At 40.9% G+C, this 16,035-nt stretch overlaps 1 protein-coding gene across 1 annotated transcript in view; it reads left to right on the top strand.

Annotated features, from left to right (window-relative positions):
- ARFGEF1 (ARF guanine nucleotide exchange factor 1) overlaps window positions 1–16,035 on the top strand; it is a 972,411-nt gene that overhangs the window by 377,053 nt on the left and 579,323 nt on the right. Inside the window, exon 10 of the mRNA XM_078687191.1 lies at window positions 2,732–2,966. Within this exon, the coding sequence (XP_078543317.1) occupies window positions 2,732–2,966 (235 nt within the window). The remainder of the gene's footprint in view (window positions 1–2,731; window positions 2,967–16,035) is intronic.

Genomic DNA, 16,035 nt, shown 5'->3' on the forward strand with positions numbered 1-16,035 from the left:
CATGGGTATCCACCTGTTTCTTGACCTGGTCGAGCTGAGAAGTAAGCTCTTCTAGCTTGCTATCGATGGTCTTCAGGCCGGATCTCATTTCCAGCAAGAGAGCATGAAGATCATCTCCGCTCTCATCCAGGGGCACCGTGGAGGGATTGTCGCCTTCTCCCCAGTTCCAGAGTCTGTCTGCCTTGTGAATCATTTATTCTCAAAGGATAATTTGGATTGTTTAGCATCGGTTCCCCATAGCTGCGGATGTCTGTGGCGCTAGACACATTGCAAAATGATACAGCCGAGGCATTGTGCGTAACCTGACAACAGCCCCAACTGATGCAGTTTTGAAAGCAGTGGCAATAGGCCCCCCCTAGGAAGTGGCACCCGGTTCCTGGGAAAACATTGGCAGCTAATATCAAGTGAGGTTGATAATGGTAATAGGGATAGTCACCAATAGTGTTGGTAGCAATCATCTCTTGCACTGGAGCAGGTCACTGAGTCCTCAGGCAGGCAGTGCACACAGGTAGTCTTACCAGGTGGCAGAAAGTGACAGGCCAGCCTCTACAGAGCAGGCAGGCACGCTCACAGGCCTTGCAGGAGGACAGAAATCTTCACTGTCTCGCGTTCAGCTCAGGCCTCCCGCTCTGGGTACCAGCAAACCCACAGCCATTCAGAGGCCCAAAAGTACTGGGCGCAAGGGGACAAACACGCGCAGCGAGTGTCTCTACTGCAGCTTTCACACGCAGCGCTGCCCGAGTCAGTCCAGGGGAGAGGCCAGCATTCGCTTCTGGAACCGCTGCAGGCGAGCCCTGCCCCCCTAGCCGACCCCTGTACCTCCTCACAGCTTCGAGCTACGATTCCAGCGGGGTTGCACTGACCATCGCAGGCAGTACATCCGCAAAGACAGCCACCGCTTTGCCGCTGGTCAGCCCCAACTTTCGCTGCGTTGTTTCTCTTGCTTGCAGTTCGTTACAGCAGCCCCCTGTTCGGCTATTCAGCGCGGCCCAGAGGATTTCCGGGGGGCTCTTCCTCATCTCCAATGACATTGATCTCTGCCCCTGGGATTCAATTGCAGTTCGACTCCGCACCAGTGTCATGGCGGCTTCACGGCCCTCTTTGCGCCGTACCAGGCCTGACGCAGTTCGTGTCTATCACGGCGGCCAGAAGCCGATACCCTTTCAAAGAGGCACCGTTTTGTTCCCCGCCACTTCAGGAAGAGGTTTAGTGTTGTTTGGAGCATCGCTGGTCTGTTTTATGCATGGATCTTGAAAGGATGGTATCTCGACCGGCAGAGCACACTCAAAGAGCGGCCATCTTGCTGCTCGGTGAGACCACACCCACCAACAGTAGAATGTTTCAAATAGTAAGTGCTCAAAGTTTCTACATCACAGCTTATCAATATATATTTTAAAGGACTTTTTGATTGAGTAGGTTTTCCATGCTCTGTTTTACCGTACAATGGTATTCAATTCTGCTGATAAGAAGTACATTTTTTATTTAATTGTGTGCTATCGCACACATAAAATGCTTTCACTATCATCCAACGACCAATGGCAGGGTAGAACACTTTATTTATTCCCTCAAGAAGGGCATTCAGCTGTCAAGAGAGAACTGTTCAGATTGGAAGTGTGTCCTTAAGAGCATGTGCTTTCCTACAAGCTCTCTCCCAATGCGACCACTGACAAGACGCCATTCGAACTGTTTTGTGGGCATCGCCCACACTCCAAACTTGTACCTGACTGGATATCTTGGCAGAAGGTATGGTTAAGTGTATTTTAGCAGGATACATGGAGGCAGAAGGAGATCGAAAGGTCAAAAACAGAAAAACCTGCTTTGATGAAAGGAATAGAGTATGTAAAATCTTGGTGGGTGTTGGGGATTGGGTCAGAGCACCTTTTGGGGAATTACCATGGTACAATTAAGAAAACCTTTAGAGGTGGTTAAGATTTTCTACTGTGCCATAAAAACTATTGAAGGTTGCAGCTGAAATGTAAGTAGGGTCTCTGTATGCAAGAAGAGTTGTGTGTTTGACAACTATTGTATCCCAGGTTTGTCCTTGTATGAAGGGCTAAAGTAGGGTGAGGGTGGTGATGGTTCTACCAAGGTTTTGCAGGTAAAGAGCAAACACATTCGGAAACAAAACCTGCATATCTCAAGGAATATGTGGTATAATCTTTTGGTTTTATTTTTAAGCTACATGTATGTTTCATTGCAACTAGTTTTCCTTTATATTACTCATTCATTGATTGTTCCTTATTTCATCTTATCGTGTTATAGTTCTGTGTGTTTGTTATAAGAGAAGATGTATAGTATCTCCACCACTGCATCTACCCATGTAGATGTATAGTATCTCAACCACTGCATCTATGCTGCAGATTCTCTTGGAACTTGTTGGCATCACCCTGCTTGTGTGAGGCAGGGTGACGTTTGGGATGTTGGTCGGTGAGGCAGAATAAAGTTCTCTTATACAATCGTGCATGGCTCCTGCAATCTTTTACATCTAATTTGTGTTTTAATGCCATTGTTAGAAAAAATTGAAATAAAAGAAGTTAAAAATGTTATGCCACTTTAATTTTTGTTTAATTTTTAGCTGTGAAAACATACTGGTTTAATTTCCCTGTTTTCTCTTTGGCATTTTGCATTAACATTTGAACTTTCTAATTTACTGAAGCGGTTATGGTCAGTGAAATCTGATTTGCAAAGTTGCAAGTGTACCTATGATCTGAGTGTTACTGTTTCATTCTAGGTCCCACGAGTTGAGGTCAAAGGTTATTTCCTTGCAGTTGCTTCTGTCCATTCTGCAGAACGCAGGACCAGTTTTCAAGACAAATGAGATGTTTATCAATGCTATTAAGCAGTATCTGTGTGTTGCACTATCAAAGAATGGAGTTTCATCTGTTCCAGAAGTTTTTGAACTCTCTCTTTCAATCTTCTTAACCTTGCTGTCCAACTTCAAGACACATCTAAAGATGCAAATTGAGGTAGGTGACGCAGTTAAAAAATTCACAGGTGTGTTTATAGTCACGGTTTCATCTTATATTCCTTCCTCCATATTTTCAAGTACTATCTACCTACACTTATGTTCATGGTTTACCAATGAAGAAAAATGGTTGTGCATGCACTATATTTCTGGCATGTCTAGCAGAATATGGATCTGCTACAGGTTGAAAAACTGTTTGACCTAGGGTTGCAGCTGCTTTCTCACCTTTCAGTCTAATTTCTTGCATAAATGACAAACGTGTTTCCCTGTAAAGGCTTTAAGCCACATTGGTTGTGGTTCTAGCTGACCAACCTTTGTCAGAGCAGATAATCTGTGTGCAGTAGTGAACTGCCTCACGTGTTTACGGCTTTCTCATATAACTGTGCTTCTTTCCTGAATTCTGATTATCGTCCTTCAGTGTTAGGTATCCTAACATGTCATTCATTCTTTTCAACAACTTCATCACTGTGATATGAATGCAAAACCTGAACATATATCCTCAATTTCTGTAATCTCACATCTACTTTCAAATAAAGTTGATTGGTCAGATCACTTCCCAATGCTCTTTGACATTGTGCTCAGGAGCAAATAAGATACACCAGCCACAATCTGGAGCGATACTGATAAGAAAATACAAGAACATTACTAAAGATGCATTGAGTACCTTTCTCATTCCACAATTTGGCAACCTCAACTTACATACCGACATTAACACATCCCTAAATAATTACATGAAAAGATTAGAAAACTTTGAGGATAAACTGGCTGCAAAAAGAGGGAAACACCCCAAGAAACTTGCCTATTAAGCCATAGTTCAATGAAAAACTCCATAAGCTCAAAGCTGTAGCTAAACACAGAGAAAAGAAATTGAAAAAGAAAAGACAGCCAGAATTAAATTGCAATTGAAAAAGTAAAATTTAAAGCAGAAATATAAAATGAGAAAGCAGTGTACGTTCAAAAGCAAATTGCACTCTCTCTGAATCCTCAGAAAACGGTATTCAAATCCATCCACAAGAACACTTCAGATCCTAAACCGAAGGTCACCACCCCTTCTCAGAATAAAAAGCAACACGTTCTTAAGATTATTTTTGGAGAAAATCAGAAATAAACTCCAATCCTTCTATGTCTGCATATACTACCTATTTACTGAAAAAAACAACACATGGAGCTTATTCAAGGTATTTCAATTAGATGATCAAACAAAAGTAATCAAACAACTGTGTCTAGCATTCTACTTGGATGACCTAGTACCTGCTAAACTAATAAAAAGCAATTTCCTCCTTCTAGCACCATATTTAGTGCTCTGATAAACATGTACAACAAGGCTTCTATCCAGTCAGCCTCAAGGTTTTAAAAAACTTAACGCTGATCCAAAAACCCTCGACAACTACAGACCAGTCACTAACTTACCATTGTTAGGCAAAGCCTTTAGGAAATGTGTAGTCTCCCAAATAAAAACAAATACTTTAATCATAACTTTTATTTCCCTTTCACAAATGGGATTTACAGGAGGGCAAGATGCAGAAACGTTCAGTAATAATCTTGGATGGTATTCTGCAAATACTCTACAATGGAGTTTTGCCTGTTAATTCTACTAGACTTGTCAGATGATTTTGGCACAATTAGTCATTAAGCTCTCTTGAATACACTAGTAAACAGAATGGGACTAAAATAGTAAGTACTTAGATGGTTAAAAACATTTCTAATTGGTCACTCCAACCTAGTTAAGTTTGGAGAACTCAAATCTAAAATACGAAAAACTACTTGCGGCCCGCACAAGGGTCCATCCTTTGACCAGTCCATATTTACTTCCACGTGGAACCTCTTGGGCTACTTATGTAAACTTGAACATCAAATGGGACACTAATTCATAAATGACACACATTGGTATTTAAAAATGTCCTCTCTAAAGGAAATCACAACTCTCAAAAGAAGCTTTTGTTCCCCAAGAACGAAAGAGGGGGGGGATAGGACCGGAGCATTGAAGGCTCTAGAATCCAAACATATCATTAATCTGCAAACCAGAGCCCCTCTAGGCCTCAGCATAGACAAGGAACTATGGGCTCATTTGGAATTATGTTGTAGGATCACATTAAACCTTACTGCCCCTGGCTTGCTCTTACCGATCTTCTTTTTGAGATAGAACACCCTGTAGAGTAGTTCATTTCCCAACAATTATGTTTATCATTCCCATCCGGGCCCCAGTTTTCTTCACCTATTCCATTATACATGTTTGCTCATTCAGGGGGCAATTGTGGTAATCTGTCAGTACTCCAAGTGGTTTAAAAAACAGCAATCAACTCATGGTAAAAAGAGAGAGGAAACTAACCTTTTTCATAAGCCAGCTTTTTAATATTAACTTTTCATATGATGCATTTTTACATTAAAAGCTTAAATATTTATCAGATTTTTTTGACTATGAAATGTGTTTTTAACCACCTATCAATTGTGTATATGTGTATGTATATATAATAATGGAGTACTGATCTTGTATTGACTTGCTCATGTCTGGAACAGGTTTAAAGATTTTATTTTATTTTTTATTTTATTTATTTATATTCTTATAATAGCGCCTGACTCGACTCCCAAAGGGGTATCTCCGCGCTTGTGCCTCTAGAAGAATATAATTTATACTGGTCCATGGTCTGAGGGATTTATTAGACTTCTGATTTAAGTTAGTTACATATTTTTGAAGAGATGAGTTTTAAGAGACTTTCGGAAGGTTAAATGGTTAGTGATTTGTCTCAGCATATGAGGCAATGAGTTCCAGAGGACAGGTCCCGTGTGGGCGAGGGCACGGCCTCCCTGTCTAGATCTTTTAATTCTGGGTACCTGTATTAACTGCAAATTGCTGGAACGTAAAGAACGTCCAGGAACATAGGGTGAGAATTTTTTTGTCAGGTACTTGGGGCCAGTACCTGTCAGACATTTGTGAATTGTACATAGGATTTTAAACTCAATGCGTTGCCGCACTGGAAGCCAGTGAAGTCTAGTCAGCAAAGGGCGGGAGGGAGTCCTAGGTGGAGCATTCAGGACAAGCCTCGCCGCAGTATTTTGGACTATCTGCAATTTATTAAGATGTTCTTCATTCGCTGACAAGAGAAGACCGTTGCAATAGTCCAATCTGCTGATGACTAACGCCTGGACCAGTGTCTTCCTATGACTGTCAGGTAAGTATGGAAAGACCCTTCTCAGCAGACCAATGACTCGAAAACAGGTGCCGGCCACTTGGTCCACATGATCTTTAAGTGTTAGTGCTTGATCTAGTAGCACCCCCAAGTTTTTAACGGTCTGTTTAGGGCTGGGGACAGGTCCCAGTTCCAAAGGCCACCACTCGGGGGACCACAATATCGTTGCTTCCCCAAACAACATAACTTCAGTTTTTCCTACATTACATTGTAGGCAGTTCTTAGCCATCCATTCTGATACTGCCCTCATTCCATCTGCAAACTATTTTTTTAGTGCAGGCGTGAAGGTCTTAAAAGGGAACAGGAGTTGTGTGTCGTCAGCATACGACACCGGGGTGAACCCAAAAGATCTTACTAGGTCAGCCAAGGGGGCCACATACACATTAAATAATGTGGGGCTTAGGCATGAGCCCTGTGGCACTCCCTTGGTGAGCTCCCTGGAGATGGATTTGTGGGAGCCCAACCTGACTTCTTGAGAGCGGCCTGAGAGAAAACTCTCCATCCAGGACAGGGCCACACCCCCCAGTCCCACCTCCCTCAGACGACCGAGAAGCTCCTCGTGTGACACCGTATCGAAAGCAGCGGATAGATCCAACAGCACCAGAATCATAGACCCCCCTCCATCCAGCGTCATCCTGATGTTATCGATCACTGTTAGGAGGGCTGATTCGGTGCTGTGATTGGGCCTGAACCCAGATTGTGAATAGTCCAGGCCCCCCGCTGCTTCGATATGTTTAGATAGGTGGGTGTTCACGTGCTTCTCGGCCATTTTACCGATGTATGGCAGGAGGGAGATGGGCCGAAGATTCGAAAGATCTGTCCATGGGAATGTCACTTTTTTCCTTATTGGGTTCACCACCGCTTTCTTCCATTCCATAGGGACCTGTCCTTCTCTAAGTGAGATGTTTGTCACAGACTGAATAGGAGGTCCTAAAAGGGTGTTCAGAGGGGCAGCCATTTTAGCAGGAAGGAAGTCATTGGGGGATCCAGATTTTATATGGCTGATTAGAAGGGGAAGGTCTATGTCACGGATTGCCGGAAAGGATAACAATTGGTTTTCGTTTCATATGGATGAATTAGATGGAAGCAGGTTCTTGTTTCCAGCACTACTAGAGGCCATTATTTTATCATAGATAAGATTTATTTTGTTTTCAAAGAACACTGAGATCTCATCACAGAGGGTCTGAGAGAATTCGTCTGGGCTCTCACAGGCTGTAGGCTTTACAAAACTCTGTAATATTTTGAACAACTCCCTTGGGCAGTTACCCGGCTCCGTGAGTTGTTGGGTGACACTGTTCTTCCTGGCATGTTTTATATTTTTATAGTAGGTTGCCTGGGCCTCTTGAAATATTTTATTATTCTCCTCAGTTTTCAGTTTCCTCCATACCTTTTCCGCCCGTCTGCATTTCTGCTTCTCTGTTCTAAGTTCCTGTGTATACCAGGTTTCTTGCTTCGAGGGGGGGGTATTGTTTATGTAATTTCATTGGAGCCAGAGTGTCAATGGCTTGTTTAAGTGAGTCGTTAAATCTGGCTAATGCTATATCCGCTGAGTCCTCATCTGTGAAGGTCGGTTGTTTCCAACCTTCCAACAGCTTCTCCACCGATACTTTATGCCACTGTCGACGCCAAATTGGCGGGAGTGGCACTTTTTTTTAATGATTTTACCGGGCCTAATAAGGTAAACTCTATCAGATAGTGATCTGACCATTGGATTTCTCTAACAGGTAGGCATATTACTTTAGTACAATTAGAAAAAAGTAAATCTAGGGTGTGGCCACCTATATGGGTAGCACCACTATTCTGTAATTTTAGCCCCAGAGTGGAGAGATCCGCGAGCAGTGAGACTGTTTCGGGGAGTGCAGGATTGTCCATATGAACATTAAAATCTCCTAGGAGGATGAAGTCCTCCTTGGATTTAAAATGGGGGACTAGTAGCTCTAAAAGAGAGAGGGCAAAGTCCGGATTAGATCCTGGCGGACGGTAGACTAAAGCACCTTTCCAGGAGGTGTGGCCTACAGAAGCAATTTTAAAAACCATTATTTCAAAATATGGACTATACCTTTGTTCTAGTATTGTGACCTTAAGTACATCTTTATATATAATGGCTAGGCCACCACCTATCTTATTGGCTCGATCGAAATGTAAGAACTTGTAGCCTAATGGGACCCCTAGTGTTATAGCTGTGACCGTGTGGGGTTTCATCCAAGTCTCGGTTAGGAAACAAATATCTGGCTGTATGATATGGACTAAATCCCATATCTCATGTTGGTGCTTTGGTAAAGAACGAACATTTAGGAGGAAGCTCCTCAGTCCATCTAAAGGAGCGGTTATGAATGAGATATCCTTCGTAGTCGCCCTAGCTAGAATCGATTGAAACCGGCATTTAACGCATGAAAAGCAACCCTCAAGACATTGCCAGGGTATTTTTGTGCAGCATTCTCCAGAAGGTTATAGGTCTAGTAGAGATTGAGCAGAATACTTAAATATGCTGGTACCTGTAGTAGCGGGATCCAAAGGGATAGAGCCCATTGCCCCTATGCCACGCCCTGTCGCGGACGGGCGCAGACGGGCAGCTCTTAGGCTGGTCTTTGGCATGGCTTTGGCTGCGCGCGATCGCTGCGCGCTCGGAAAGGGGTGAGGGCTAAATAGCCCCAGAAGTTGAGGCACTAGAGCGCTAACCGCTCCTAGTGCTGCCGAAAGTGCCTTGCTCACACCTGCCCGCCCTCCGCTCAACGGTGCTAGTCACCCTGTCGGACCGGGGCGGGCAGGAAAGAAGTGGAGCCTCAGCAGAGTTAGAGTAAACAAAGAAAGCTGCTGCTCACCCTCCTAGTGATCAGGTAGGGAAGCGGCTGTATGGCGATTTAAATGCCAATACTGGTAATGTGATGTAATTCTCAGCAGGCACAATGACCAATGAGCAGTTTTAAAAACACAAAATAAATCACAATTTAAATTTTAAAAGTCGTAAATCGCAACACAGCATGGAGCGTAAGATAGCCAACCTTCCTCGGCAAGCGGGTCGGGGACACTGCCACCGGGGACACTGCCACCGTGGCACAATGTGCCAAGATGGCCACAATGTATTCTACATTGAGTGGTAACTTTATCAAGCCATTTTCTATTTTCATGTTTTTAATTCACGCAATGCACATTTGCACTTTATAACTTTATAATGGTGTCTCACACTTGGTTTCACTGACATAGAGAAATGCAGATTGCCGAAACGTGTCTGTCAAGGCGTGGGGTTGGGGGGCATCGTAAGCAAGGACCTGCGAGTGCTCTCCTTTTTACGCCGACTGGGCGGTTTAAATGTTTGGATATATATATCATGAGATCCTAGAAAAAAATAGGAATTTTATTTTAGATTCTATTTGATAAACAAGAAAAAGGGACAATGGAGACCTAATCTTGATCTCTGGGAGATGTCATCAGTGATGTCATGAATGATTTCATAGAACATGTCATGAGTGATGCAATATGAGTTTTTTTTTGTTCAAAGTGTTAATGTTGTCACTGATATCTTCACCTATCTGTAACGTTACTTTAACCTTTGTTTTTTTCCAGTGAATATACATATATAATTATATATTAAAGCCAGCATTACTAAACCTGTAAAATTAGTCACTGTGTCCAAAATGTTTAAAAAATATTATATAAGAGGGAAGGATAGGGACATTGTGACCCCCTAGATCCAGAGAGACCCCCACAGAGGCTAAGATTTCTTTTTTTTAAACATTACCCCCACACATTAGGAACCATTGCGGCCCTCCCATGCAATACTGCGGGACTCCTTTGGGAATCACTGCGCAGGCTTCATCTCTATGTTGCTGTAGTACTGGGCAAGCTTCCCCACCACTAGCGGGTTGAATTTCTTGTGGTGAATACCACTGTACCTGCAAATTAAAGAAAAACAGTTTTTTGTTGGCTGCCTGCAGAGGCTGGGGCACAGGCTGTACCAGTGGGGCTTGGCCAGCTGCAGTACGGCTGGACGCAAGGCTTGGTCACAAGACAGGCCCTGCAGCCAACTTCCTTTGTGCCCAACTGAATGCCCTGCACAGCATGGTAGTTGGCTTAATATGACGAAAGAAATGCAGAAATTTACTGAAAGACTCAAAGGTTAAAGATGTTATAGTTTGGTAAAGTAATAAGGTTTTACCTTACGTTAAAAAAAAGGAAATTACTGAAAAAAACTAAAAATAAAGGGACTTAGTTACGTATGGTAAGAAGATCTTGTCTTATATACAAAAACCTACAAATCATCAATGATACATTTTAGCATGCCATGAGTAATGTAATATGTGAGTAGCGCATGGCGGGATGCAACCTATTGTTAGCTCATAAACTACCTTGAGAATTTTAGTATTTAAAGATTGTTTTTTTAATTTCAAACTTCAAACCTTACCTCATATCACTTTCGCGTGTGTGTATGTGTGCGTCAATATCTTTTTTTTACAATAAAAAAAACAAAGGTTGAAGGGACGTTCTAGTTAGGTGAAAGGGAAAGTTGCAACATAACATCTTAAACTAACACAACTACTGAAATTCACAAGGTATAGCTATCTTGAGTAACTATAACTTGCACCTCCACCATGCACAGTGTTATCAATTATGTATCAATGTTATGAATGCAGTCATTAACCACATAATTATAAATTTGCCGCATTTGCAACATCAATCACCCAATAATGTTTATTTTAGGGGTTTCTCTCATGAAACACACAATACAATACATAGATTTAAAAGAGTGCATAAATAAATGATATAGAACATCCAGTATACAAAGATTGTTTTAAAAAGAAAGCCTTTAATTCTTTCTCCCACCCCAAACAGCATATAAAAATTTACTAATACTAAAAAGGATGGTGCTCACTCACTTCAGTATGAAATACACTAGAAGCTACGGTATACTGTCTGAATCCCAGGCTCATACAAAGTGGTCTTATCCACTTTTTCCTGACGTACTTGTGGACCAGGTCGAAAAACAGGATATGGTCAACTTTTTTCAAAACATTTGTTCAAGTCAGACAGGTACCAATAGTAGCATAGCTCCCCCCTCTCTAATTCTATGTAAAGATTTTAATTACCAGGGTTTCATACCTAAACTCAACATATAACTTTTTAGCCTGTTGTGGAAAAATCTGATCCATAAACTTTTAGAAACATGGGGTTGGTTTGAGTGCCAGAATTATATCTGTTAAATTACAGGTTCTCTCAGAGCGGTAGCAGTGATGTACTATAAAATTCCAAAAGGCAAAAACTACATTTCCTTTTTTTCCTCCAGGGTTCGTAGGCGGTTCCGACAAATTACATCCATGCCCAAAGTTGTTGCCTGGGTTTTACATGGACAAGTCACAGTAGTGTAAGGACCTTATTTATCTAACATCTGAGTGTCTTTAAGCTCTCTCTTATGAGAGGACAGCTCAGGAGATAACCATAGTTGAATCCAAAAGGGGTTTAAGTACTGTCAGATCTCTTGTCCTCTTCCTTCCAAGGTCAAAAACAATGGAACAGATGGGGTACCTTGAGATATATTTGATAAAGATCCTATAAAACCAGTTTCACATCTAGCAAAGTCAAAGGTATTTGCAGTTCCCCACATTTCTGCGCCAAAGAGCGGCGTTATTTACACTTTGGCTCTGTATACCTCAATGGCTGGTGATAATGACAGAGAAGTTGTTTCCCCGTACATTTTATTTACTGCAGGTAGTCCATGGAGTAAAAGTGCTCTGCTTTTCTGAACTTGGGCTTTCCACAAAAGTGAATTATCGATCCTAACCCCCAGATATTCAAAACTTTAGACCCTATCCAACAGATGACCAGTCATCCTCACTCTCCTCTTAAACCGTTTACAAGCCTCTATGATCATATATTTTGTTTTAGTGTGATTTATCTCTAAAGCCCTCAAATTACAGAAAGCAGAAAATGTATTAAGTACATTTTGTAAACCCATTGGGGTATGTGAAATAAAAAGGGTATCATCCCCAAATAATAATGCCGATACTGGCTTACCATCCAATTTAGAGGCGCCATGAACCTAAAAATTAAGAAAATCAATAACCTTATTGATATAGAGGGAGAACATCTAGGGGGCTAAAACGCACCCCTGTCTTACACCATGCTCTACAGGGATATGCTTAGTTAACTCCCCATTCATTTCCCATTGCAATTGGGCATGGTTATTTTCATGGAGCCTAATTAAAATATCTAAGATGTTCATTGGGATCCCCATTGACCTGTGGGTGTCCCACATTTTATTCCTCGGCTTCAGGTCAAAGACAGCCCTCAGGTCAACAAAGGCCACATAAAGTGGCTCTTTTTTAATTTGAAATACTTCCAGCAGATCAAAACAAACCTGAAGACTTGATCATTTGTGCTAGTTCAGCTCCCAAAGCCCACTTGGAAGGGCGAAAAAAATGGGTCTCATTCATCCCCTCTATTAGCTTATCGACCACTTGTCTAGCAAAGATTTTCTGAAGGTGGTCTATTAGACTAACTGGTCTGTAGTTCACTGGTACTCTCTTTGCACCTTTCTTGAAAATCGGTATGCTTTCCACCCCACACCAAGACTCAGGTGCTCTAGAAAATATATATGCTCCCCAAACTTCAATTTCAGATCGATGAAGGTCTCCCGGAATCCTGTCAGGACCTAGTACCTTCCCAGGTTTCATTGCCTCTGTTGCTTTTAATGTATGGGACGTAGAAATGAAAGAAGTATCAGTTACTCGATTTGTGATAGAGAGGCGAGGTACTTAATTGGTACAAGCCTGGTTAGCATCACAATATAGGGAAGCAAAGTGTTCTTCCCAAGCTTGGGGCTGTGTGCAATAATGTGCCTAAAAGCAATATTATTGTTTCATTCACTGCTTTAAGGAGGTCGGCCCAGTTGGCTTCAACCCAATTCCGCGTACTTTCCTGTAGGAGGTATGTGTTGTGTGTTTTTTTTTTAATTAAGAGCCAATGAAAGGCCTCCCTCCTTAACATTGTTAATTGTAGATTACAGCCAAACAGATGGGTGGTAAACCTCAGGGACCCAACAGTCAGTCTAAATTACTTTCCTGAGTACAGTAGCATAGCAAGAAGGCCCAAGAAATTATTATGACTATCATCCTCTTTATCGATAATTGGTAAGGTGTAGTATTTCTTGGTAAGACAACACAATATAATGACTAACAGCAGAATTATAATTAGATTAATAATGTATCTCCTACACAGCAAATACGGTCAGACAAATGCATGCAGCATTGTGTACTAAAAAAGCAGAAATAAACATAAAAAATTATTGTGCAAAGGGTTATAAAAAGAAAAAAATAAATGTATCATTATTGCCCTTGACTGTGCATGAAGGTTATTGAAGTGCTCCATGTTAGAATCATATAATACAACGTTAGTCTCCGTGGCTTAAGAAAATCCAGTGGATCTCAATGGCCTTGACTGTACTATTAAAGTGCATCATACTATAATCATCCAGAAACATTCTTGCTAATATAAACCTCTGCCCAAATGTATCTATACGGACAGATAACAATCAAAGCTTAGCGAACTATCATTTGCTTTAGGTGGTCATACGTTGATAAAGTTAAAGTACAAAAATTTTCCTAGTACTGCCCTTCAACAATCGGGCAACCCGATTCAGTACAATACTTTGGTACTAGCCTGTGCCTCACATATAGGGCATGCCCGAGAATGTAGTTGAACCATAAACAAGAATGATCCTATGTTGCTCTTGGACAATCAGGTGAACCAATCATTTATGATATTTTAGTACTGGCCAGCCGCTTACATGTGTGGTGTAACCTAGATTAATCTTTATCAGAAGATATGCCATGCCAATTAAAAACCTTTCGTAAAATCCATTAGTGCAAAATAACTTGAAAGATAAAACACTCTCATCAAAATATGTAGTCCTGATATAACCTCAGACAGTACTATTGCATGTAGTAAAGCGCAACTGCAAATTTTGAAATAAGCAGCCAGTAGTTCAAGTCAATAGTAGTAAATGAACTTGCTTATTGTCCTAACTGCTTTGGCCCATTAATCTCACATCTGACTTTTGTCTGATCTTCTAGCTTTCCATGCAGCATATATGTAGGATGCTACTGCCTGATAAATTTCTGACCGATCCTTGCAGCTCCCCAGGTTGTATTTTGAAAACAGGGGCTGGAGATTAAACTTTCAGGGAGCTAATGGCATTGCACAAAGAAGCATAAAATGCACACGTGTCTTTTGGCTGCCGAAGGAGCAGCAGCAATTGTCACTTTTGGATCCAGAGGCCTTGGACCAGGATTTGACGAAGGACTGAACCTCTAAGATTCCTAATGTAAACCTGAGATAATAAGCCCTTTTCTCGGGTGGAAATATAAAATCAAGGAATGGCTTCCACCGAGGTTCAGGCTTCATAGCCAGATATTTTATCAATACAGCACTTTTCTTAGCCTCATGCTTTTGCAATGCATTATTTCTTTCATCATTTGTAGTATGGCCATGTTTGGATTGCATCAGAGGCAGTGCTTTAAATGAAAAAAACATAAGTGTGGTATTTATTAAATTGAGCTAGGGGCGTGGCTAGCGGGCAGGGTTAGAGGCAGTTCGAGACATGATGAAACAAAAAAATTTCTATTGAGTAGGTTATGTCTTGAGAAAGACACTCATAACACCATCAAATGTCCATAATTATTTCTTTCATTTCATGATCTTCTTGAAAAACCCTTGCGGAACTTTTCTTTCTTTATGTCACGATTGCATCAAAGATGTTTACCATTCTCATCAACAAGAAAAGTTTTGCAAGTGTTTTTCAAGAAGATCATGAAATAAAAGACATACTTATGGACATTTGATGGTGTTATGAGTATCTTTCTCAGTACATAATCTACCATATGGATGATTCCCTGAGAGTAAAATAGGGAATTGAGACCCAGCGCTGGGCATTTTCTCTATCTTTCCTCTTTTTTCAGATTGTATAACTACTATAGCGGCACGTCAGCTACATCAGAATTATTTTTTTTCTTATAACTTCGTTACTGTTTGATTTATGATGTCTAAACACTTTAAGAGAGAAGCATTAGCCAATGACATGTTTGTAAATGTACAACCTAGAGGTCCCATGATGTTGATGAAGATGACTAAATGTCTTTGGTGTAATCATCACACCAAGAAAGAAAAGTGTTGCAAGTGTTTCTCAAGAAGATCATGAAATAAAAGAAATAATTATGGACATTTGATGGTGTTATGAGTATCTTTCTCAGTACATAACCTACCATATGGATGATTCCCTGATAAGAAAACAGGGAACTGAGAACCAGCGCCGGGCATTTTCTCTATCTTTCCTCTTCTTTCAGATTTCTATTGAGTATTCATTTTGCCTGTGCATTTCCCTTGATAGTAGTTTCAAAGATCCCATATGTGCAGATTAACAGCTGCATATGCTAATAAAGAGTGGTGTGAAGGCCTGTTGGGAACAGGCCTTAAATCATAATGTAAGGAGCTTTTAAATGAATGCATTCAAGTCATCAACAGCACTATTCAGGCTAATAATCATTGTGCCTCAGGAAAAAAGGGACTTTGGAATAGCAGCATTAATAATGAGTACTACACCAGTTGCAGGATGTACCAAAACGTGAGAAATGTATTAATATAAACAAAACGTGTTAACTCATTATACAAAATAAAGGCCTAACATGCTATGTTAAGGTTTTCTTGTATTGTAATATTTGCAGCTTCTTACTGTCATACTGCTCCTACTTGGTTGCGTTTCGCACAGTATATATATATATATATATATATATATATATATATATATATATATATATATATATATATATATATATATATATATATATATATATATATATATATATATATATACAGACACACACACACAGAAAC

Source organism: Lissotriton helveticus, chromosome 4_1, assembly GCF_964261635.1.
Source record: "Lissotriton helveticus chromosome 4_1, aLisHel1.1, whole genome shotgun sequence".
NCBI classification, from domain to species: Eukaryota; Metazoa; Chordata; class Amphibia; order Caudata; family Salamandridae; genus Lissotriton; species Lissotriton helveticus.